Below are 25,789 nucleotides of genomic sequence, written 5' to 3'. Positions count from 1 at the left end.
GATGCTTACGAGGTGTCGTCGAGGTCTCTTTTTCGTTCTAATAGCTTAATTGTCTATTTTCTCTTGACAATCCAATATGGATTTTATTAGTTTGGTTGGTGATGGAATTTGGATCATGTAGAGTCTTCAGTTGTTGCAAAATATGTTTTTCATATTATTCTAGATTACAATAGTGACTATTAATTTGTCGTACTATATTCTGTTGTCATTATATTATCTCTTAACGGGAAGCCTCTTAAAGTAGATATATGAAAATTCAAAATTTCAACTTCTCTAATGACAACATACTGCGCAGTTTTATGTCATTGCTTTTTTCCTGTTGTTCTTCCTTGTCCACGATATTTTATTCGAAGCAAAGAAAACTTCACAAAGAAGCGACTTTGTAAGAAGTTTGCCAATTTTTAGTTGTACAGGTTACGTAAACTACTTGAGTCACGTATCGTTTCATTGAGGAAACCCTACGTGTAGATCATTTTAACTAACGATTTTACATGTCGCTTTCAGTTGGCTATTCCGTCTCATCTATTTAGATACCTTTTTGGATTTAAACTATCCATTATATGACTTTGGCTGTCGCGGACGCACGGTATTAAATAATTGTTTGTTTTGTGTCTAGAAATGTTATAAGAAAAAAAAACAAGTGTGCTATAATAAAATATTTAAAAACATTAACTATTATGTGTAAAACTATAAATATTATGATAATGAGGACTAGTGAAGTGCGAAGTTAACAAAAACTGTGCCCAAACATAGAATGGGTATATTCACGGAAACCACCAAAGTCAATTTGGTCACTCCCAGTTACCGGAGACGTGGTGAGCCGGCACTATTCGGCACGATGAGCGCGCCCGAGGCGTTCTACACGGACACGCTTCACACCATTGCGATTAACACGAGGGAGACAGAGTTTGGCAGTCTCGTCGAGCCGATACCGATCATGCTGAAAGTGCCGTATCAACAGTTCCACACGAACGGACACACGCTTAACGGCTTCGGGTATGCGCCGGTGATCGCCCCCTCGACTCCTGTCACCGTCACCCCCGAAAAACCTGTCGCGTCCGCACAAATCGTCAAAGAAGAGAAGAAGGAGACCCAAAAGATCGCGAGACCGCCCAAAAAGAAATGGATCAAGGAGTATTTGGGTAAGTTCCAGTCGATGATAGGAATGCTATCAAAAATCAATGAGTCAGTTATTCAAAGGCATTGCGTTATAAATTAGAAATTTAATGGCTGCGTGCACGTGACTCACGAAGTGAAGATAAACCGTTTATCACTCTCGCTATAATATTACTGTTTGTGTATAGTTTAGTTATTGGCAATGACGTTGTTACGTAAGCGTGCAATTTTTTTGTTTCTACTCAGATATGTTAGGAATTATTGTAATTAACGTAATTAACAATTATGTTATACAGTTAATTGTTTCGTGGTATTCGTTATTCTAGATCTGGTCGGCAGTTTTAGTTATCATCTTCGAAAATATTGGTGATATAATAAAAAAATATTTTTAATTATATATGGAATACCATTTTCTTGAAGAATAGTTTAAATAAATTATTTTACAAGAATATTTTGTCATCCTTTTTGCTTCAAATGAATTGAGGGGTTTTTATGATATAGCCTACCAAAGGCCGAAATCGTCAAGGCAGTGGGCACAAGGTCGATACAACTACATTTCTGTTTTTGTTTGCGAGTAAAGAATACAACGGAATGCTTCGTTGTGCCCATTATAACGAGCTAGTTATTTTACTATATCATTTTATTGTTCTGGTAGTCCTAACCAACTAGTTTATAAAACACTTGGCACCTTTGCAGCCGTCGTGTCCATTTTATTCTGTATTCATTATCCAATTCGAAGGGCGGAAGAAATTTATGTAGGTATATAATAAAAATGTTTTTTTTTTTTACGTTTTCCCAACGACAGTATTGCTTGTGACATTTATAACGTGAAATGATATTGTTTTACGTAACTCACAGATGCTAATACTTTGTAGAAATCCAATAAAGATGGACGCTAGTGTGTCTGATTGTAGTTACGCAACAATGGCTTCAAGAGTTCCACCCACTGGGGAGCACTCGATGTACCTATATTTACGTCACTACGGTGTACGAATAATCAAGGCTTTTGCTAAAGTTTGTCGAAATTTTCATTATTTCGACATAAAAAGTACGTAAACATGACGTTCTTGATGGAGAGGTTTCTTAGTCGTTCTCTCGAATCTTATATATAAACAATTATCTTTAATCGTACCCTCTTGATGAATACATTCATAATTAGCATTCAATTTTACCATTTACACGTACATATACTGCATATTTATATCTTTTGTCTTCAAAACATAATATACGAGTATTTCCTGCTCATCCAATATTGTAAGCCAGGATGGAGATCAGCTGATAAAATTAACTCCAGAAATTAGAAGAACAACAATACATGTCTTTACGGATATCGGTTACCGCGATCACGTTTGTTTTCATAGCTGCTATCTTATCAAGGTCTTCTGTTACACTTGCCAGCGATTAGACCTTATCCTGATGAGCAATTGTCCAAGTTTGGACCGTACCAACGCGTGTTAGAGGTGATATTAGATTCGACGTGAACTGACGACGGGCGTTCGTGAATTATCGTCGGCAAGACCGAAGCTATCCATCCATTTCGTTTCTAGAACCCGTTTTATTGTCGACCTCCGTGTAATGAACAGACTGAATATTAATTCTGATGTTATATTATGTTTCGTATGCGTTCTGAAGCTGTACTGATTACTTTGTGAGGTTTTTTATTTCGCTTGTAGCTGGGTAGGCAGAGGGAGCGTAGTGTTAATACACTCCACTTGCGACTTTTCCCCGAATTTTGGATGCATTGTGTATGCCTGGCCTTGCCTCTAATGAGGGGAATGAGGTTAATTATGATTTAGGGAAACATCTGCTATAGCTAGTAATTTTCCAATTATTTAGCTTATCGTGTATTGTTATTGACACCGCGACAAAAGTTGTTTTCCGGGAAATATTGTATCAGGGTCGGTCCTAACACGAAGTGCGTTCAGGGTCGGAAGTGTGTCACTATAAGAATCATGTCATATAAGGTCAGTGGGTAAGACGCACTGACTGCACGAACAGGAATTACAAATTTAATAATTAAGATTTAAGTTATTTTTAAATCAGCTTCACGCTTTATCCCGAATATAGTAGGGTATGCAGAGGGAATCTAGTGTTATGACACTCCCTTGCCCAGTTTCCGCCGAATTATCTTTGCATTGACACCAAAGTGAAGAAATGGAAATATAAATTTAAATAAATATTCCTCGAATGGGGATGGAACCCAGAACCAGTCGCGTTTACAGTCACACACAGTTTACTTTGTGCGTCTGCGTCACGAGTGGCCTCTGACAATTAAGATATATTTTTTTTATTAATTTTAAAAATAAATAATAATCTTCAAATCTCTTAATTAATACCCATAACAAAGATAGTTCCGTTATCTGATTTGATAACACATTGCGTCAGTCAAACTAAGCTTGCTTCAATTGAGATGTTTTTGTTTTGAACGATTCAGAATTTTTATTATACTTGCCTTACTAGGTATATAGATAAAAAAAAATTGTAGAGTCAAAGTGTATATAAATATAGTCACGTGTTGAACTGATTTCGTAAGAATTATTATAAGGAATTATATTTCTGAGGCCTTCGTGACGCAGGGGCAGTAGATTCGATCCCCACTCGATTTATCATTCATGAATATTTTCATTTCTTTGCTGTGTCACCGCGGCAAAAAGCCCGTCGTTGAGTTCCGCTTAATGTTTCGAAAAATTCGACGCAATGGGGTGTCCCGCTGTGTGCAGGATACTGCGTGAAGCTGATTTAATTAAATTATTTTTTATAAATATTTTATAAACATAAAATTTTCTAGACTCCAAAGTGTAATTGTTCTGATTTCGTAAGAATTACACGAAATAATATGACTTCCCCGATAGGTAGGTCAGTAGCTACGGCGAACACAACACACCTACATACATATTATATGAAGATAGCAAAAATAATTCCTACACGTGTTGCCCAGTACGTCACTAAATGTGGAGCGCGAAACGCGAGGTTATTGACATTGCGATAAAAATATTATTGGCAAGTGCGCTTGCCTCTTTGTGTTCTATGAAAGTTATCTGGTCTACAATTCTAGATAAGGATTTAAGGCGGGGCTTGTATGTATGGTACATACATATTATATCATGAACTTTTAAAAAAAATGTAGGGTGAAAAATCATCTGCCATAACTAAATAACTGTATTTGTAAAAAAAAACATGTCGAATATCGAGTTTGGTCGTTGAAAATAAAAAGTTGCAATTTCGCATGCACCGGGAGTGCCCGCACTCCGCGCGCCGCGTAACTGTCTGTCACGTGCCCTCTCCCCCTCTTCCTCGCTACCTCCCCGTCTCTCGTCCTCTTCCCTCCGCCCTCCCCGCCTCTCTCACCCGCGCGACGTGCACTTATACCATTTGTAAAACGCCCGCAAACGTCCACATGTGAAAGCTTTATCAAGGTTTTTGGATGTTGGAGACTTGTTACAGTACGGTTGATCAGTCGTGGCCGCTATGATGTTAGCTTTTTTTGAACTTTTTTTCGCGCATTGTACACTCGTAAAGTGAATAAAGTAAGAAAAAATCTTAAAATCAAGTCTACTGCAAACTTCGGGGAGGCCACTACTGGTCGACCTTACTATACATTGTTTTTGAATTTTGACGTTCAAGATGTTCTTTCTAAAGTTATTTTATTTTGTTTTTTTTTGTTGTTATTGGCGTTGTGCTTAGAAAGTGATACTAGAGTTTTTTTTAAATCGAAATTGAAACAATGAATAAATGCTAGTAAGCCAAGGTTAAATAAAAAATAATAATAAATAACAATAAATAAACATCAATCACGATTATTATGCCAATTGTTATATAAAATATGTTTTCTCCATTTTATATTACAATAATAAAATAATAATAATAATTATTATAATAATCCAAACAAAATATACTTATTTTTATAGTAAAAATAACACTACGTGTTTACACAATTAATAAAAAAAAAAGTAGAAGGGTCACGGCACTTCGAGCCGCCGCGGGAGGGCAATGCGTTAGCAAAACCGGCCGCCTAGCGCGGCATCATGCGCAAGTTGTACCAGGAGTGCAGAGTTGTGGAGGAGATCGTATTGAATCTAGGCTATATACTCATAGACATAGATATAAATGTGGCTGGAAGTGACGCGATGGTTGGGGATTCGATTTCTACACGAAGGAATAAATTATGTTTGTTTCCTCACTCTGATAACAAGGCATAGCACGGCGTTGTGTTTTCAATCAACGCGTAATGTCTCGAAAATTGCCATGCGTATGGAATATATTGTCTTAAAACTAGGCTCCCTCTGCCTACACTTCTTTCTATATGTGCCTATATGTATGAATCTATGACTAATTTAAGTTTAGCTAAAATTAATTACAGGTAGTTAATGTAAGGTAATGACAATTTTTTACTGTTATTTACATTATTATGGTTATTTATAACATTTATTGTTAATTAAAAACTAATGATAACAATAAATTTAGGCGATTAACACGAAGTTAATGTTATGGCATTGATAGTATATAAATCGGTACGATAAAATGCATTTTGAGTGTTTATTCTAAATATACGAGTAGAAGCTAAACTAATTCTAAACCGTGCAACGTTGAATTCCGTAACTCAACACACAATGTCTCGACAAATTTGGCGGTGTTTGTGAAACGAAACGCCTGAACACTAGGTTCCCTCTACCTTCCTCTACCTTCCCCTTGTAGTGATAAGGCCGCCTTTGTGCATTTTGTTTTAAGAATTTATTGTATTATATCTTTTTAAGTGTGCAATAAAGATTTTTATCTATCCATCTATCTATCTTCCCGGGATACAGCGCGAAGGTATTCTTAATAAAAAGAATATTGTTTTTCTATAGTTATACGATGCTACTATATAACAGGAGGTCCCGATATGCCAATGTCAGTCATTTTTGCGGGACGCCGACCACCCGCTTGCTAGGAGTAGGTGGTGGTGGTGGTGGGTACTGTGACGCACGAGCGCCTCCACCCCGGTGTAACAGACAGCGTACGTATCGTACTTTTTATGTAGTATATATTATATATGTAAATATTTATTTGTAAATTATATTGTATAGTGTACATTTTTTTATATTTATTTATATTTAAATATTAACAACTGCGGCGTTGAATTCCGCCAATCAACACGCAATGCTTCCAGAATTCAGTGGAATATACATACTATATACAGCGTGAAGCTAAAAAAATATATATTAACAACAATAGTAGGGTTAACCTATAGATAACTAGCTCAGGGTGAATTTGGCTAAACAAGCTGGTTTCAATTTTAAATCTCTTGCGAGGGATCTGCATTTTGGCAATATATGGGTTTCTTGTTAGTTTTATAGAAGAGCGGCGTCTAGTTACGACATCTAGTCTAGATCATAGTATCTTTATATGAGTGAAAAGTGGAGAAATGAATCTGTTAATATGTGGGCGTCGTGACGCAGAGGTTCGGTATCTGACTGTTAAAGCGACGGTTGTGAGTTCGATTCTCACTAGGAGAATGAATTATTTTAATTTCCTCGTTCTGGTAACATGAGAAAGCGGCGTTGAGTTCCGCCACTCAACAAGCAATGTCCCGAAAATAGGGCTGTGCGTGGGGAACGGAGCGTCTTAACAATAGGTTCCATCTGTCTCAAGCTAAAAAAAAATCGCTACTTATATATTGTATTCTATTAACGAAGGAAATTGATTTTAATTTAAAATAAATAATCTGAAGTTAATCATCATGAATGAAGAATCTGAAGTGAATCTGAACTTATCTGAAGTTACGTAAAATGTCCAATTTGTCCCATTGCAAATCAACAACACGCGTTATTTTAAGCTGGTAGGTATTGCGCACTCGATCGAGTGGTTTGTTTGTATTTCTTCACTAAAAAACATTTTATTGAGATCTTTTTATGTTTTTTTTTTACATGTATATGTTATGTAATTTTCCTTGTATTTATTTTATTTATGTTTTACATTTACATATTATTTATATATTATTTAAATAAAATTTACGTTGTTTTTATTTACGTTCGTATAGGTATTTATTTTGAAAATTTACTATGTGGTTGAGGCCAATCGTGGCCCACTGCCTGGGTCGATCGCACTCGAGGAAATAAAATATTCAATATTTCATTTCATAGATGGTAACGAGGCGCACCACGGCGGAACGGAAGTTTTTTAATGGGAATAGCGTGTCTTAACGCTAGGTTCCCAGGTTCCCTCTGCCTACCCTGATATGTAATGTAAAAGATACAGCGTGAAGCTTAAAAACAAACTACTTTAAGTACTGGACAAAGAACTCTCAAATCTCTAAGTAAAAAAAACCCGAACAAGAATATATTCCTTTTAACTCCATTTTACCCTAAAAAGAACCTAAAAACGATTCCAAATATAAACTGGCCACTAGGATAGAATATAGAATGTATATCAAAAGGATTCCATACAATTGTAATAACTAAATCAAAATGGAGGTTGTTTCTCAAAGTCAAGAGTTCGGCAGCCTCTAGGACACAATCACCTTTGCGGGTACCTACTTTGATTTAACCAACTATACAAATGGGTATTATGTATAACGTTTTCAATATAACGGTCAGTCACCGAGGTTCCATGGTTTCTCATTATATATAGATCTTAGATCTTATAGTTTTGATAGTATTGAATGAAGAAATTAATCTTGGAAACACTTTGGTTCTTGACAATGGGTAAATCTTTGTATTGTTTAGTTTGAGTTGAAAACTGGTCAAGTGTGAGTCGAATTAGTTGCTAGGGTTGTGAAGTTTGTATTTGTTTTTCCAGCTCCATGCTGTTCCCGGAAGGAACCTAGTGTTAAGATAATTTGTTCCCCTCTTTCCGTCTTATTTTCAAGACATTGTGTATTGAGTGGCGGTGCTTATCACTGTATTTTCGGTCTTGTCTCCACAGCGATGAAATTAAAATTGTTAATTCCACCGAGGGGGACTCGAACTTAAGACCATCGCGTTTCTAGTTGGACAATATGCCGTTAATATCTTGTGTTTTCTTACTACCCACTTAAATTGTGAAAAACACCTTCTACCTTTCTTAGTTCATATTTATTCAGTAAACAGATTAAAATATTCAAAAGAAATGTTTCAAAGGCAAAGTCTAATCGTAGTCAATAAACAAATATATGCAGCACATTCACACTTTCTAAATTCATATATTTTGACAATAAGACCTGAGGCCAGGCCAGTCATGGCGCAAACGTATGGGTTCCATCCCCAGTTGAGGAAATTAAATATTTAATATTTTCATTCTTTCACACTGGCAAGTCGAGGCAAAACGCGGCGAGTTCCGCCACTCAACACGCAATGCCTTCAGAATTCGGCGGAAAGAAGGGAGCATAGTGTCTTATCACTAGATTCCCTCTGCCTACAATGCTCTACAGTAATCTATAAAAAGATCTTGATTTTCACACATTTAATCATATTCATTTTTAGTAGCCAAAAAATATATTTGGATACTGCGAAGTTGAAACTTCGGATCTCCTAATAAATGTAAAATATACCCACCCATAGATTAATCCGACTAAAGAGTTTCATTTAAAATTTTATATTTTGACTTTTTGATTCGCCTATTCTAGGTGGAGGGTAATATATTCTATCGGTTGCGCACTCGGATTTACATTCATTTCAATAATACTTTTATTTTGTACTGTGGTTGTGGTAGCAATGGAAATTGTTTAATGTTTTTTTGTTTAATGTTCAAGATTTTTGTTTGTTTGTTGGTTTTATAAGTGGTAAGTAACGGATTTTGAGAAAAAAAAATCTGCTTATATACTATATAGATACTTGGGGTAGGTATACATATATTTTTTAGTTTATCTTATTTACTACAATATATTTTTTACCTGTTACGCTATATCAGCTTGTTCTTTTAGCTTCACGCTCTATCCCGCACATAGCACGGTAGGCATAGAATAGGCAATAGACATTGCGTGTTAAGTGCCACTCCACGACTGGCCACAATATTTGTACCTTATATCACCGATCTAATAATTCTCATATATTATTGTATTTAATATACACAAATACACAAATATACTTAGCAAATTAACTGTATTCCAACCATATGTTCAGATAGAAAAATAAAATTAATTAGTTGCCATGCAATTTTCTTCCACTCGCAACTCCTCGAACAGTTTATGTCAATATAATGATAAATACTGAGAGCCCTCACGCCTTGACCTACATGAAGAACCAACATGACGCATAACGTCCTCTGTACGTGTTGCGAAGTAATGGCGACGTCTGATTATTGTGTTTTTCTTATTTGTGAAAGTAGCGTCACAGCTGAGGGAACCTGGGAACCTGGTGTTTCGGCACTCTGTTCCCATTAAGACAATTTCGTTTCTCAGTTTCCGCTGAATTCTTGAGGCATTGCGAGTTGAGTTTTTTCGAGTAGGAATCGAACCCATATTCCGCTTATGCTCCTGCGCCACGATTGCACTCAATATAACAATGATATTTTAGTGATATAACTTTACGTTCTACATTTTATTTTTATTGTATTAGTGTTGGTAATGAATTGAAAAAGTTTAAATATAAGCATAATTCTAAATGCGATCAGAATATTTGTACACTATTTTCACTAAGCTATCTTCCATAATGGCAACACTTACCTGTTATGAAAAAAAAAAAAAAATTTTATTATGTTCAATACTTTAATTGCTCTAGTGTTGGCCAGCTTTAATAAATCATATCGACCATCGTTTATCTTTAAATACTAACCAAATGTATATCTAGTAAATAACATTAATTATGTAGACTATGGATATGTGTGGTACATACGGTTGCAAAGTTATTTCTGGCCCTAGTGGCTTCAAATCTTGAAGAGACGAGTGCTCATTTTTCAGCTTAGGTTAACTTAAGTTCTTCTTTAATGAATTTCTGTAAACAGTTAAAATTTGTTATTTTTCTTGTGATTATAAATAAAAACAACGCTAAAGCTCAGTTGGCATAGTTAAAATTGAATGTGATGGTCGTAAGATCCTTCAGGAATATATCATTCATTAGACATACCCATACCAAATATGGCGGAAAGTAAAAAAAGCAGTCATTTCATTTTTTTTATCTATTACGCAAAATGTTAGTTAGATAAGATATGAAGAGAAACTTTTTATTACGAAAGAAAAAATAAACATGTGACAATGATATTTACAAAATATAATGGAATTATATACTGGTGTGTTATATTCTATATCATTTGATTTGGACGAGCTCGCTTGTGACGTCATCAAGGTAATGGTGGCGGCGAAACAGCTATTTTTCATTTGGTGAATTAATTTGATTATATTGTTTTTGCGCCTTTTTTCCTGTCACTGACGCAATTGAATGGTGAACGGCCGCCATATTGATTCGGAGCGGCGGCGGGTGATTTCTTTATTATCTGGATTGGTTTAGCTCTAAGTGTACACTCATTCAGCCTACATTTATTGATGTATAAATTTTAATTTAAAATTAATTTTCATTATGAATCACGTAGTAAAGTTATAATTGGAATCGGAAATATAATTTTCACGCTGTTTTTCGCTCGCAGCAGGCTAGGCTAGATGGAACCTATCTAATGAAAATATAAATATTTTATTTCCTCGATTGGGAACCCAAAACCTGTACGTTAACAGTCACACGCTTGTGCTACTGCGCTACGAGTGGCGTCAATATAATTATGAATACATATTTATTTAAGAATTTATTAGTAAATGTCAATGGCCTCGTTGCATAGGTTATTTTACGTGCGCTACGTGAGATCCCTTTGTAAAGCGAGGCAAACTTTACGTTACGTGTTTGTTACGTTGTGCGGCTACCAGCTGATTTTTGGCGTAGCAACTGGTAACATCAAACACGGCTGTTCGCACTCTCGTTGACGTCATCTAAGTCACGCCCTCTGTATCGATCTCTTTCGCGCACGTGTAAAGTCGTATAGTGCATCTCGTTCCAATGCAGTCACAGCCATATTTAGCGCTCAATGGAAAATGTATTTTAATTATATGATTATAAAGTTTAACTTCGTAATGTTGTTGTCTAACAGCCGGTTTATTCGCAACGAGCTCTCGCTCTCGACGCTCGTTCGGGGCGTTCACCTCCTCGGTCGGCATGCTCGCCTGGTAGTTTACCGCCACAGATTGCAGCCACCGACGAGCGGTTGACACGGAATTGACGGCCAGTGGCTACACCGCTAGTGATGTCACACCACTCACGACACTTTGTTTGTTTACAGAGGAGGAGCCGAAGTCGCCGGTTTCGCCTGTGTCAGCGGTGTCGACGGTGTCGGCGGTGTCGGTGTCTCCGGTGTCGCCGGTGTCGGTGCGCTTGGCGGGCGTGCGCAACGGCGTGGTGCGGCCGACGTCGCCGGTGCCGGTGCCCCCCGCGCCACTCCTGGAGCCGGCCCCCGCCCCCGTGCTCACCCTCGCCCCTGCCCCCGCGCCCGTCGACTTCATACAAGAACATTCCAGGCCGCGTACAACCCACGGGTGAGTTATGCTAGCCTGGTACTCGCGATGCTACGAACAGCTGGGAGTGATTAGCACGTGCTTGCGTTGTTTTTTTTGTTGTTTGCTGGTTTGGCTATTTTTGTTTTTGCAAGAACGGAACGGAACGAGTTATTTTTGTTGTGGAGGGCGTTGTTGGTGTGATTGATTTTTGTGATTGCATTCTAAATTGGAGATGCAAATAAATTATTAAAATTAATTTTTGAAATTTTATTAACAGTTTATAAGAAAATTATGGGTTTAAAATGTAAAATATAAAAATTTTGCTTATTTAGATTCTTGCCAGGTGTCAGTCTGTTCTTTTCGTACATATTTCGTTAATGGACTTCATCTTATTTAAAATATAAATAGGTAATTAAAATTTTATGTTTTTATCGCGCATGCCACTGTAAACGCCACAGGCTGTAAGTTCGATTTCCACTCGAGGAAATGAAATATTTAATATTTTAATTTACTTGCCCTAATAACGAGGCAAAGCGCGGCGTTGAGTTTCGCCACTCAGACGTACCACAACACGTAATGCCTCAGTAATGCGGCGGGAAATAAGGAATGGAAATGGTTCCATTATATGTGCTATGTGCGGGATACAAGGTGAAGCTAAAAAAGAGAAATGGATATTTAACTTTAAGTAATCAACAAACAGAAAAGGTTATATAAGCAAAACAACGAATTCATTTTAAAAAAATTGTAGGATATTGTAATGGCACTTTGTACGTAACGAATGAAACGAAAAAGGAAACTTCATTCACAGACATTTTTTACCTATATCTCTGTTGTGCCCTCTTTATTTGCTATTTATGACAGTTCTGACAGATGTTTTGTTCTCCACAGCTTGCAAATAACGTATTATTATTTATTTTTCTAAATTTGGCTTAACTCGAGCAATTTTTATGGAGATTTCTATGTGTGTAGGTTTTATTAAGAAAACAATACATTTTATAATTAGTATTTACCAAAAGAAATGCTGTCGCAGTGAGATATTTAGGAATAGCTTACTCAACGGTATAGCTGAGATTTCAGTTCCCAATTCTTATGAGAGGAATCAAGGGCGAATTTTGATTAGCCACAAAACCTACAATATCTCTAAATGGATATAAAATTGAGTGATTTAACACTAGATACTTTCTGCTTACCTCCACTAGTTCAAAAGAAACACAAATTCAAGTTAAAATAAGAAAGATTATATATTATTTACGAATTTAGGTCATTGGTAATAACTACTAATCTGTAAATATATTTTATACCAACGACTTTGACTTATCCATTCGACCTACATCCATGGCATAACGTAACTAAAATGGCCACATATATAAACAATAAATGTAATAGGGTCAGAATCGTATCTGTAATGTCATCCTTGTGTCCTCAGTACCAGTCTCCCGTACTATGCTTATTGAATGTTGGTCTATTTGTATTCAAAGTCTGATGGGCCAACACTTATTGTATGCATCTTTAATATTAGGTACATTCGTGCCCCTATTTTTTAAATTAATTATGTGCTTATACGATTAGCACTTAATCTATTTTTTTGTGTGCTTTATGAAAAAATTATATCGTTGATGTCTCGATAAGGGGGAGTTGTATTGGCTTAATTTGCATTCTATTCTCTTTTAGTTCTTTTTCGATTTCGGGACATATTTTTCTTTTTCCAATCGGCTGGGGCAAATCGAAGAATAGGGTTACTTTTAGTATATGTACGAGTATAAGATGAAGTATGAAAAATAACTATTTATACACTAACATTTCGTGCTGGAACCTTTAAAATAATACGTAATAGAATAGAGAACAATCTATCTATCTATAATATTTAATAATATATATTTCCTCCACCAGACCACCCCAAATCCCATCACCGCCTTCGGTCAGCAGCAACGGTAGTAGCGGCAGTAGCGGTAGTGCCCCTCGAGCTGGTACTCGTGAGGTCCACAATAAATTAGAGAAAAACCGTCGGGCTCATCTGAAAGAGTGCTTCGAGCTCCTCAAAAGACAGCTGCCAGTCACACCTGATGATAAGAAGACGTCGAATCTTTCGATACTTGGGTCCGCAATACGGTATATTCAGGTAATTATTATTTTTTTGGGATAGATGGTTATATAAGAATCTTATTCAGATTGTCAATATGTGGTTCATTGTGTTTGTATTTACAAAGAAAATTAATATAAATTAAAAATATCCGTAAAGCCATATGAAAAAGTATAAATATTAGTAATAATAATAACAATAGATGGATAATAAAAGTGTCTACCCGAGATCGTTTATTATATTCTTAAAGATATTAATTTTATTTATTACAAAAAATTACTACTATATTTTTATTTATTTAAAGTTAAGTATACATTTTAACTTAAAAACGTACATTTCATTTAAAATCTTATTTCATTATACAACAAATACACTGTACAATTAATTGATTCATTTCCAAATCCGACCCACGCAAAAAACATCCCGATCGCCATATTGTTTGTAAACGTGACGTCGCCCGACCGTCGCGTCGACGCGCGAATTACATAATTCGCAAATTCCGACCAGGACATCATATAGTTACAAGAGATCTTTTGCTAATATTATATTTTGTATCGTAGTATATTATTATATAAGTTAACGTACTATTTATTCATTTATAGTAACGTAATATTACTATGTTGGTAACAGTTACCGATTATAAATTTGTATAATCCTACGTAATTAGTATTATTTGTATTGGCATAATCATTAGATTGTTGCTAGCTTAAATAAAAAATAATGTTTTGCCACTAAACAAAGAAGAGAATAGAGTTTTCACATTTCTTTTGTTCTATTTTGTCATATATGGATAATGCTAATATTTATATGGTACCATGTTCTAAAGTACGGCCAATGGCCATGGGCAATTATTTATGTATTCGGCCCAGCCAGCCCTTTTGCCGTGTTTTAGCATATTGAGAAACTAGGACGGAGTTGCCGAGGACGATTCATATTTTTACATAATCTTATTACCATGCTTCTATTTTTTTTATTTTTACTAGATCATATAAAATAACCAATTTTAATATGTCATTGTTCTCACTATACATATATAATCTATATGTTCTTAATATATCTATGCAATTGGATGGTGACATAAAAATTGACGTTTTTAATAATACAAATATTACATAAAACCAATACTTTTACAAAATTCGACATCAACAACGATAATACAATGTCAATGTCATGACTCACGATACCGCGTATCAGCTATGTGCCAACCAACAAACAACTCCACCCGTCTCATGCGACCCTGGTACATTGTTCTCAGGTGCTCCGCAGAAAGGAGCGCGAGTGCGAGCACGAAATGGAGCGTCTCGCGCGCGAGAAGATAGCGGCTCAACAGCGCCTCGCCACTCTGAGGCGAGAGGTGACGGTGCGGGCGGCGGTGCGACCTCGCACCATGGGTGAGTGCTCTTGATAACTCATGCGGTCTTGGTACTCGCGTCGTGGTTTGTTTAGAGGTGACTTTACGGTACCACTTGTTATTGTTCCTTTCTCTTTGTCGTTGAGTTCGTTCGTGTAAGCCTTCTTTAAGGTTATGTTCTCCTGTTACCCGTATTGTACGCGTCGTGGTTTGTTTAGAGGAGACGCGACACCCACCCTCTCGCTAGTTCTCTTTCTCTTTGTTGAGTTTGTGTAAGCCTTCTCTAAGGTTATACGATCCTGGTACTCGTATCCCACGCGTCGTGATTTGTTTAGAGGTGACCTTACGGTAGCCACCCGCTAGTTAGTAGTTTCTTCGTGTAAAGCTTCTCTTATGTTATGTTCTCCTGGTACTAGTATCGTAGTTTATTTAATATTTGGCACCGCGATTGCGAATTAAATTAATTATTATTATTGTGTGACGTCATTTTGAGTCAAACGTGTTTTTATTTTGTTGTTGTTAGATTTTTTATAATATTAGAGCGAGACACTTATATATGTTTGTCTTCTTTTGTCTGTAGTTTTTTTTCTTGTTTGGAATTAGGTGATATACGTGTTTTTAGAGTTTGTTATGTAATTTATTATTTTGTTTTAATTTTTGTTTCTATTGATAATGAAAGTAATATTTAAAAGAAATAAATAAATGACTTTAAATTTCAGATGCCGTTTCTGAAGAGAAAGATAGGGACGATAGTGTCAATGGGCAGGTGTTAGGAATACCTATAAGTGTAAGTTTCTTTTTGCACTTTACAATACATTTTTTTAAAATAATAATATAAATTATGTTGTTAATCTATATTTGTTATATCTTTATTTTCCAGATTACCTCCTCGCCGCCACGGCCGCAAGTGAGAATGGAGTCCCCGCCCCGCACTCTAAATCTAAGCACGAAGCTGCGCACGCTGCCCATACAGATAACGCCCACCACCTCGCAGGTATGGGCGCCTGGTAACACGTTAGAAATTAGATCTCCGGCTAATCTCAGATTTGTATGAAGATAGATTATGGGGAAGGAAATGTTTTTTTTTGTTTTGTTTTTTTAGTTGTGGTGTGGATGGTTGTGTTTTTGGTTATTGTTTTTTTTTTTTTCCTATTGATTGAAATTTTTTTCTGTGGGGGGAAGTATTTATTTAGGTTTTATTTTTTATGTAATATTATTTCTTAAGTAAGTTTATGTATTTAATTAAGTTCTATGGAAATCTGAGTAGTATGAATGAAGGAAAATATTTTTTTTAGCCTTTTTAAAAGGAATACTTTATAAATTATAATATGTAGTTGGTGGTCCTTTTATTTAGTCAAAATACTGATATGTTAATTGATCTATCAGTTTAGTAAAAATGAATAAACGTTAGGAAATAGGAAAGAAAAAAAAAAGTCTTCTAAAAAACAAATCAACATAAAAAATAAAAAAGTTATAACTTCTACATTTGTCATTATTATGTTTTGTTTATCATTACCATTAGTAGATAATTATTTAATAGCTAGGCTAACTTGTTAACGTTTTAATTGTAAACAAGTTATAAATATTGGCTTTTCTAACTAGACATAATAATTATAACGTAGACGTAATAAATATAGACGTAATTTTGATATTTGTTAGTATCAAGCAAACTGCTTTTTAACCGTTAATTTAGACTTAAATATTTCGTTTTCTCGAGTGGGAATAGAACCCACAACCTGTATGGTTTATAATTGTAATATAGTTTATTTTTCTTTGTACCCAGGTCGTGCGGACGTCATATGGCACAAGGCATAACACGTTAACGCTTACAACCATTGCCCCCGCGGAACCAGCTGCACAGGTAAACATTTTATATTTTCATTTTAGTATATTAATGGTAGAGGCTTAAACGCCAAACACTCGAGGAAATTAAATATTTATATATTAATTTATATTAACATTTCTTGGCTCTGGTGTCAAGGCAAAGTGCGGCGTTGAGTTCTACTACTCAACTCGTAACGCCTCCAGAATCCGGCGGAAAATGGGGAAAGGAGTGTCTAGACACTAGGTTCCCCTGCCTACACTGCTGTATGCGGCATATAGCGTGAAGCTGATTTAATTTAATTTTAATATATTTAGTGTATTGTATATATCGTTAAAGATTTTAGTTTAATGTTATTTTTTTTTTTTCAGAACGGTCAAGAAAATGGCATGAATACATTGAGTAATTTAGTACATCCGGCTCAAATTCACCTTCCCTTGTCACAAGTTAGTATAACTTTTTATTTTTTATTAAAGTGAGGAACGAAGCATCTTAACAATAGGTTTCCTCTGCCTACCCTGGTATATACGGCATACAGCGTGAGGCTGATTTAACTAGTTTTAAATTCATATATTGTTTATGCTGTCCAGGTGGTGAGCAGCGGTGGTTTAGTAGTAAGTCCCGCCGCGCTACAGCTGCTCTCGACCAGCGGCCTGCGAGTGCTCCAAGCGCCGTCTATTCATACTAATGGTAAGTTATTATGACTGAATTATGAAAATTAAAATATTTTTTATTTAATTAGGAGATTATAATTTTTTAACTAAACACTATAGACACGTGGTCCGTACACTTTTTGCAGCTTTTCCAAAGTTTCGTTCAGCTTTAGTTTTATTTGAGGCCAGCTGTTGCCCAGGGGCACAAGCGTGTGATTGTAAACGCGACAAGTTGTGGGTTTGATTTTCATTCGAGAAAATAAAATATTTAACATCTTCATTTTTTCGCTCTGGTGTCGAGGCAAAGTCCGTCGTGAGTTAATGCCTCCAAAATTCGGCGGAAAATGGGCAACGGAGTGTCTTAGCATTAGTTTTTCAGGTTCCCTATGACTATGTGCAGGATACAGTGTGAGGTTAAATAAATTCGAAGATGTTAACGAAAGATTCGTATCACGCGTCCGTAACGATTATATGAAATTATTTAAAAAATCTCTTGGATAAAGTCATTTGTGTTCGAATAACTACTTATTAATGTCATAACTTATCCAGGATTGTTGATGTGGATTTATTAAGTTACCATTTTTGTTTTGGTCCTTCAGGTATCACAACTGATAGCAATAAAATATCTAAAGAGAACGGTATCGTGACGCCTCCGCCCTCCTCTACAGGTATATTCTTGTTTTTTATATGCTTTTTTTTTATTTAAAAGCAAATTACATATTAATGAATTTGAACCCGAAAAATATGAAAATACAAGGGAAAAGAAATTTTAATAAAAATTTGGTTTTGGTTTCAGAAGGCAGCGTGGTAGTTAGCGGTTTAACGCCGCTCGTAGTGTCGCAGCCCGCCGCGCATTTACTGCAAACGCACACACTTACGCATAAGGTCAATCTTTATTAAATTTCGTAGCAGATTCTTAAGTAAATGTCAACATTCTCTCGATTAGGAATCGAACCCGAAACTCTTAATCATAACACACATATTCCGATTACATTGTTTGTGCTCTAATATTATTAAGTTAATTGAACTTCCTGTGAAAGTCTACATTTAAATGATAACTTAAGTTAGCTTCATGGTTTATCCCTAGCGGAGTATGGAGCGCCGAACGCTAGGAAATATAATGATTTGAAATAAAAAATATAATAAATGAATCCATAGATAATAGAAATACAAAGGGGTAAAAGTAAATGAGTTATTTTCATTACCTTATTTCGATAACAAGACACTATGTCTATGTAAGGTTCAGTCATAAAACATGAAAACATACTAGACACATATCTTAGTACTATATTTCGATATGCGGGATACAGCGTGAAGGCAAAAAAATACTTAAAAAACCCTTTTTTGTTGCAGATGGTAGAAACCCAAATGGTGAAAGGAGTGACGCCCCTCGTCAGCGCGCAATACGTGAGCACTACTATAGTGAAACCTGTAGTAGTGGTGTCGAGCGCGCCGCCCACGTGACCCGCGCTCTGAGCCACGTGGCCACTACGCGTTAATTAATATATCAATTATATGTTTATGTTTTATGTTGGAGGTTATGTAGGATGGAATTAATGTGTGTTTATGTAGGATTTATGTTATATTGCTGCACAGGATGTGAACTTTGTGGTACGTTGTTTTTTTTTTGTATTTTAGTTTCTTTTTAGTCTGTATTAAAAACATATGATTTTATTTAGGAAGAAACAATTTTGCAATGTATTTAATGGTTCCCTACGTATTATCAGTTCTTTATTAATTTTGTTACAATAAAAGAATATAATTTTGTTAAAAATAAAAAAATAAACTAATTTAATTCCTTCCTGCATAACTAAATCTGACATATATCTTCAAAATATGACGTCTAAATTTCTCATCTACCCACATATATACATATATATTACATTATGTACATAATTTTATAATATCCTTTTTGGTCCGAGTTGCGGTTGTCATCACTGCCTAAATACCAAGCAATAATATTGTATGACCCGGTTTAATATAAGACGCGTAGTATAAGCGGTTTATAGAATAAGAACTACGTACATTGCACATTTATGTAATAAAAACTTGACATTTTTCACAGTCGGCCCTCGGTCTATAATTCAATATTTTAACAATGTTTTAAGTTGTGTAACTATTTATAAATAAGTGTAACTACGGGCGTCAATATATGTAAATACTTTTTAAAAAATACTTTGAACTCTTTCTTATGGAAATGCATAAAAATTCATTTACAATTGAGAGTCTAAGGAGTGTTGTCATTCTTCGATTTGTACGGGCTGTTTAGTGTACAGGCCAAATTTTGGTTACATCTAAGAATTGATGATTAATTGATAATACATACAAAAAATGATAATATTTTACGTTCGATTACAGAACAGATTGTTATATGATAAAGCAATATGTCTATATATAATGTAGACCAATAGGCGATAGTAATTTTTGTAATCTTTACTTTTTCTCATAAATGTGCAATGTGTCTTTTGGACATGCGACGTAGCGCGGCGTTAGACACTGTGATCGATGGTGCGGTGTTCATATCCGGCCAAACCGTTCTAGTATAGGTACAGTTCACTTTATATTTTTCTACAGAATAACGTAAATTCCATGTGATTTGCACGCGGCGTGCGTAATTTAATTATTATTTATTTATTTAGAGCCAGTAATTATAGGGAGCAATTATATGTCGGTAACTGAAATGTATTTTGTGTAACAATTGGACGCTGTGTTCCCCGCGATATCTTAACTCGTTTGGCTGTAGCGGCTGTTTGTTTCTACGTTAGCGCGGGTTCGATTTCTCGTTGATGTAAAATGATTGTTAACTAACAGACGCTACAGCTGGAGTCAACATTTTCTATACACTTTGTGAATACTTAGTATTAGGCTAAAATTATTTTTTTATACAGTGGTTTGCTTAATGTTTAATTATATTTTTTTTTCTAAAATGAATTATAGTTATCGTTGGCTTTATTTTTTTTCTTGCATTTCAGTTTATTGAGTATTGCCACTGTATTAAAAAATAAAATAAAATAAAACGTATATTTTCTATATATCTGTGATGTGTGCAGTTAGCTACTGTAGTACTTGAAACTCTGTACAAAGAAATCTTTTAGGTGTTGTCAATTCGAATACTGTGTATAATAACTAAATATACAGCGGTAAAAACTTATGTTCTAATAATGTGGCTTATTAAGTGTTACGAGACTTTAAGTACCAGAAAGAAAGACTTAGAAAGGGTTTGTAATTTTTTTTCGTACCGGCTGTTCGGTTTATGGCTCATATTTAAGTAATTTCGTAAAATTTTCGTCATTTTTTCGTTAATGTTGGGAAAATTTTGTCTAAAATTCATTTTGTTGAATCTATTAAATGTTAAAGATGAACCTTGTCTCCATTTATATGATTTTAAGTTACATTTTCTTATTGGTAATGTAAAGACTATGTAGTTAAGTAACATGCTTTCTGAGTGCGTAAATAAACGCCGGCGCCGAGGCCACGCCGTCCTAATGTGCCTGAGTTTGGTACTGTAGTAAAAAGGAAAAAAACAAGGGACTTTTCGGTCAAGCTAAAACCTGACTTCAAATATTTCTTTTGCAATAAATATTTGTACAAAATGTGTATGTAACCTTTGTAAATTGTAGATCGAATATTCTAGAACTTTATAGTTCATTTAGCTTGACTGATCTAACTTATTGTAAATTAATGTAAGTAAACCTCTCGGCTGTTAAATTGTTTCAGTGCACTTGTTAGGTCTGTCTGTCTCTTTCTCACTTAGCATGCGCCGTGTATAAGAAAGAGATAAAAAATGAATAAGTGATTATGTGCCAATAGCCCCATATACAGTATATATATTGTTGAAAAATATCTATAAGCGGCTATTCATAAATTGTGTCACACGAATTTCATGATTTTTTTGAGCTTTCACAATTAAATATTTTACAATTTAATATCTGGAAATCATTAAATTAAAATAGCAGAAATTGTCAAAATTATGCTTGAGTGTTATATTTTGAAAGGTAATATCATAAAATTTAGGACCTTGTCACACAAAATCACTGACCCTCGACCCTCTTAAAGTGTGACGTAATTTATTTATGGCCCCTGATGAGCTTTGTGTTTAGGGGTCATAGTCCATTTTGGTTTGCACCAAAATTATGATTTCAGTTGTGAGTGCAATATTTGGTTGAAAACGTGAAATTAGTATAACAATCGATGATTTACATAATATGTAAAAAATATAGATAATAAAAATTGATTATTTAAAGACAAATGAGAAGAATATATTTTTCCTACCAGAACCGCATATTACATAAGGGTTTTTTGATATCTCACATAATCTAAGTAACGTATCACAAATACGTTATAGTCACACCTAGTTTCGTAATTTTGTACATTTTTCTAAAACATAAATAACTTGAAACAGTTTATAATTATTATTTCTTTCAATACATATTGGAGTTATTCAACAGATTCTCCAAAAAAAAACTCCATAACAGTATAAAGTGGGTAATTACTATACGATTTTGTTTAGCTTCGAAGTGACGTCACTTTGCCTAATAATAATAGTAGGTATGAAAATTGTATAAATATTTTAAATTAAGAGAGAAAAATTATTTTAATTTTATTAATATTGTGAAGCGAATGCTCATGTAAATAATGACGTAGTGTATAAAAGTCTAATATGTTAGAAATACAGGAAATGACATATTTACTCTATGGTTTCATTTTTACACTTATCTGTGGATCATTTTTGGTGTCATTACTTATGAACAGTATCAGTACTTTAATAATAAAATAACGACTACCTTAATCTATTACTTTGGTGATATTTATTAATTACTAAATAATACACTAGGTTCCCTCTGCCTACCTTACTGTGTGCGGGATACAGCGTCAAGCTGAACAAAAAAAAATAATATAAATAAAGTTTCATTAAAATTGAATATTTAAAAAAAAATGGTTCAACCTAGAAACCATTTATAATTATATCGAGTATAATCTATTGTAAGAAACTAAGGGAATTTTAAATAAAGTGGTAAAGGTAATGAATTAAAACAAGGCCTCAAATAATTATTAAACAACTCAAGGGAATTATCTAGCAGTCTAATAACAATATCCGGTTCTAAAGAATTCATCGGGCAGAGTGACGTTAGCGATCTTTTTCTTTCGGTCGCTGTTGACAGCCCATAAAGGTGCCAGCCAGTAATTAGAGTCGTCCTTATATAACCTCTATGTTAATTATTTCTAACACTATATATATAAAATCGAAAGGTCACTCACTTATCACAAAATCTCAAAAAATTTGCGTAGGAATTTGTAATATTCGACTTCTAAGGGGTTGTTTTGGCGATGAAAGTTTGTATGAAACTTCGTTACTACCAATGCCAGGAGTCTCAAATTTTGCATGGACGTCACTTATAGGCCGTAGGTACTCATGGAGAAATTAATAATAAAGTAATTCACGCAGGCGAAGCCGCGGGCGGGCCGCTGGTAAGCAATAAAATTTCATAATTATTAACAATTTGTTTTATTTACAATCATTTTAACTATGTACAAATTACATTATCACAATTAACTGCTTTTGAGAATGATGAGTGACGCATCTTATTTTTTTATTGCCATGTTTTTGAGGTTAAAAGAAAAAGAAACAACTTAAAATATTATAGTAACATAAAATAAATAACTAAAAACTTATAACTATTTAAATTAAAACGATTAACTTACTTCTTAAACTAAAGGAACAGTACTAAGAGTAGATTTGTATTTGTATTTAAGACTGACTTAGTAGAAAATTTTGACATTTTAATTTTTTAAGCAATTAAATTTTGTTTTAAAAAATCACACAGATAAAATAAACAATTGGATTTTTTTTTTCAGTGCCAAATATTTTTCTTTTAGGACATTTGTAATAAGTCAGTCTAAATTTTTAACAATAATTGTACTTATTGAATTAAAATAAATTGGAAACATTATTTCTGAGCATTCCGACAAATATCTTCAATGATAAACATTCGGAGCCTTTGGTATTCATGTTCAAAAACAATGGACTACACAGTTACTTTTATTTTTTTTTATTTATATATATTTTTTTTAAAAATGGAGCACTTTTTTTAAAAAAGTTCAGAGAGCTTAATCGATAAGTCAATATTGTCATGAAATATCATGAAAAAAAAACGAAAAATAAACTAATAATCAGATCATATAAAAAGTTTTTTTACTAAGCAAAAATATAACAATAACACTATTTGGAGGCAAGCACAGCTAAAATCATGAAAACTAAAAGACTGACAAAAACAGATAAGAAATATTTTGAAAATATAAAATAATAATACATGCGAGTATTTGGCTATTCAAAATATATAAAGATAATAAATAATATATAAAATAGAAAAAAGTTAGTATAACGCAAGAGAGCAGCACTACATAAATTAATTATAATAAAATACCATGATTTTGAAAAGTTTACTGAAAAAAAAAAATAATATTTTACTTGCATTTATAATCTAATATTATCTATTCTATTTCTTGCAACCTCGTCGTGTGAATAAGCTTTGTTGTCTAGACCGCTGCGTTTGTCACTCTCTTCTTTATCTTTATTTTCCACTGGACCGTCCATTAAGAACATTGTTAAGAAGAACAGTATGCTACCTGTGGTAGAAAATAAAAAAAAAGTATTAGGATATTTTTTTATAATTGTTTACTTTTAGTTAAAATATACACAGGTTGTGAATTCGATTCCTACTCGCGGAAATATTTAATGTTTTTATTTCTTTGCTCTGATAACGAGGCAAAGCGCGGCGTTAAGTTCCGCCACTCAACACGCAATGGCTCAAAAATTCGGCGGAAACTGGGGACGGAAGAGCTTTAACAAGCTAACACTAGGTTTCCATCTTCCTTCTGCCTACTCTGCTATGTGCGTTATCCCACAACTAGCAGCTAAAAAATATATAAGAAATAAATTTAAGTAATTAAAAGAAAATACTTACTAATACCGTAGAAACCAGCGTAGAATATCATAATAGCCTCCCTATATCCTATAGCCTTTGACACGGGGTCCACCAAAATGGGCAAGTTGCCTCCAACATTGTTCATGACGAAGAGGAACACACCCACGGTGGTCGAGCGGACAGCGACAGGCACTATTTCCACAAGGATAGCGAATACTATTCCGAACCACATTTCAGCTGAAAAAGAAAAGTTTCGAATATTGTTTTTATTGTAGTCTATAATTGATTCCGGGACGATTTGTCTTTTTTATTTTTTCTAAGGGATTCCTCGCAATATAATATAATTACTTTTCTATGTCTTTGGCGTGTTGTTTAAAAAATTGTACCTAAAGACTTGTGAAATTTAAATAAATCTTTTAGTATTTACTTATTTATTTATTACAGTCCAGTAGCAAGAGGCCAGTCGTGGCGCAGTGGCACAGGGTAGGACTGTTAATGCGACTAGTCGTGGGTTCGATCCCCACTCGAGGAAATAAAATATTTATCTAAATTTATATTTTCATTTCTTCGCTCTGGTACCAAGGCATAAGTAAACTTAGCATAGAATTCAACCACTCAACACGCAATATCAACAGAATTCCGGGGAAAATTTGCGAGTTCCCTCTGCCTTTAACGTTGTGTGTGAGATTTTTTATAAATTAAAATATATATACATAAAAAAGCGGGTTTAAAGCTAAAAAGCATTCTCCACCAGCTATATCTATATGGGTATGTCACAGATATTTACCGAAGAAATAAGAGAAGGCAAGCGTGATCATGGCCCACAGCGGTCCGAACACTACGGAACCGAACGCTGGCAAAGTTGCTATCAATTGTGATAATGCAAGTACTAGTACTCTCGATCTGATTCCCATTTTTGATACAAATCTGGAAAAATATATTTTGATTAAATGAAAAAGTATATTTTGTTATTTACTTTTTTAGAAAACGTATAAAAAAATAACTTTTTTTGCAGGATTTAAACCCACACTTCTTGGATACTGCTCCTAAACACGTTTAAAAATGCTATAAATACAATTGAATAAGTATTTTTTATCATCAAATGCCAAAGTGGGGAGCGGAATCTCTTAGCACTATCCTTAAGCTGATTTTTTTATATGTAAAAACAATATTATAAAACTCACTTATCAGAAATAACACCACCAACCACTACGCCCACGGAGCCAATGCCCACAGTGACAGCGAACAGCCACCAGCCGAGGTCCACGTCGGGGAAGTAATCGCGGTAGTACAAATCTGCGTTATAGGCGAATGTCATACCACCTGAAAAGAGAAAAAAAAAAAAATCAACTTCACGCTGTATCCCGCACAGAAAAGGGAAGGCAGGGCACTTAGTGTTAAGACACTAC

At 34.6% G+C, this 25,789-nt stretch overlaps 2 protein-coding genes across 3 annotated transcripts in view; one reads left to right on the top strand and one right to left on the bottom strand.

Moving 5' to 3' along the window:
* The first annotated feature begins 622 nt into the window (after window positions 1-622).
* On the top strand, window positions 623-22,144 carry LOC146540290 (uncharacterized). 2 transcript variants are annotated; one of them, XM_085198578.1, is made up of 12 exons: window positions 623-1,142; window positions 11,335-11,587; window positions 13,439-13,667; window positions 14,884-15,019; window positions 15,699-15,766; window positions 15,860-15,973; window positions 16,763-16,840; window positions 17,173-17,247; window positions 17,392-17,491; window positions 18,054-18,122; window positions 18,251-18,339; window positions 18,808-22,144. In XM_085198578.1, exons 1-12 carry the CDS (start codon window positions 755-757, stop codon window positions 18,916-18,918), a joined length of 1,710 nt encoding a protein of 569 aa, XP_085054704.1. In that variant the 5' UTR covers window positions 623-754; the 3' UTR covers window positions 18,919-22,144. The 2 variants fall into 2 exon arrangements, with proteins under 2 accessions (XP_085054704.1, XP_085054708.1); XM_085198582.1 differs by having other exon boundaries at window positions 18,254-18,339; window positions 18,808-19,068.
* An 800-nt stretch (window positions 22,145-22,944) lies between these two features.
* LOC146540289 (uncharacterized) overlaps window positions 22,945-25,789 on the bottom strand; it is a 42,322-nt gene continuing 39,477 nt past the window's right edge. Inside the window, exons 8-11 of the mRNA XM_085198589.1 lie at window positions 25,565-25,703; window positions 25,168-25,307; window positions 24,420-24,617; window positions 22,945-24,081 (exon numbers count right to left, since the gene is read on the bottom strand). Coding sequence (XP_085054715.1) covers window positions 23,930-24,081; window positions 24,420-24,617; window positions 25,168-25,307; window positions 25,565-25,703 — 629 coding nt within the window. The 3' untranslated portion in view covers window positions 22,945-23,929. The remainder of the gene's footprint in view (window positions 24,082-24,419; window positions 24,618-25,167; window positions 25,308-25,564; window positions 25,704-25,789) is intronic.

This window comes from Heliconius melpomene, chromosome 2 (assembly GCF_056956725.1).
Source record: "Heliconius melpomene rosina isolate 202511_hmr_F chromosome 2, ASM5695672v1, whole genome shotgun sequence".
NCBI lineage: Eukaryota > Metazoa > Arthropoda > Insecta > Lepidoptera > Nymphalidae > Heliconius > Heliconius melpomene.
Note: the sequence above shows the minus strand (reverse complement) of the source record. Positions and strands in the feature narration are given on the sequence as shown.

Excerpts from the sequence above, each read along its gene's own strand:
- LOC146540290 (XM_085198578.1), top strand. The coding sequence starts at position 755 with ATGGGTATATTCACGGAAACCACCAAAGTCAATTTGGTCACTCCCAGT. Across the intron at positions 16,841-17,172 it reads CCGCGGAACCAGCTGCACAG|AACGGTCAAGAAAATGGCAT; the intron begins GTAAACATTTTA and ends TTTTTTTTTCAG. Across the intron at positions 17,248-17,391 it reads TTCACCTTCCCTTGTCACAA|GTGGTGAGCAGCGGTGGTTT; the intron begins GTTAGTATAACT and ends TATGCTGTCCAG.